Source organism: Buceros rhinoceros, unplaced genomic scaffold (assembly GCF_000710305.1).
Source record: "Buceros rhinoceros silvestris isolate BGI_N320 unplaced genomic scaffold, ASM71030v1 scaffold10236, whole genome shotgun sequence".
Taxonomy (NCBI): domain Eukaryota; kingdom Metazoa; phylum Chordata; class Aves; order Bucerotiformes; family Bucerotidae; genus Buceros; species Buceros rhinoceros.
Window position 1 is genome coordinate 1 of NW_010419348.1, and position 240 is coordinate 240.

Here is a 240-nt window from a genome sequence, read left to right on the forward strand (position 1 = left end):
TGCGGGTGGGCTGGCGGCGGAGCTCGGGGTCGATCTGCCGGCCCCGGGAGGGTGGGAGGATCCTGGGCAGCAGCGGGAGCGCTGGTTACGAGTGGCGCCTCTGGTACGTTTCAGGCCTTTTCCTTATTCGTCAAAGCCAAGGAGGTGCCGGCCACAGCCCGGTGTCCCGCCGGCGGAGAGGGCGTGCGGTGGTGGTGCTGCCGGCAGGCGGTCGAAGAGCTCTCCGGCATTCACAGGCAT

General features: G+C 69.2%; 1 protein-coding gene across 1 annotated transcript in view; it reads left to right on the plus strand.

The window, feature by feature from the left end:
• Positions 1-114: 114 nt before the first annotated feature.
• TSTD2 (thiosulfate sulfurtransferase (rhodanese)-like domain containing 2) overlaps positions 115-240 on the plus strand; it is a gene marked incomplete at its 5' end in the record, with an annotated part of 11,372 nt that continues 11,246 nt past the window's right edge. The window contains one exon of the mRNA XM_010138877.1: positions 115-226. Within this exon, the coding sequence (XP_010137179.1) occupies positions 115-226 (112 nt within the window). The remainder of the gene's footprint in view (positions 227-240) is intronic.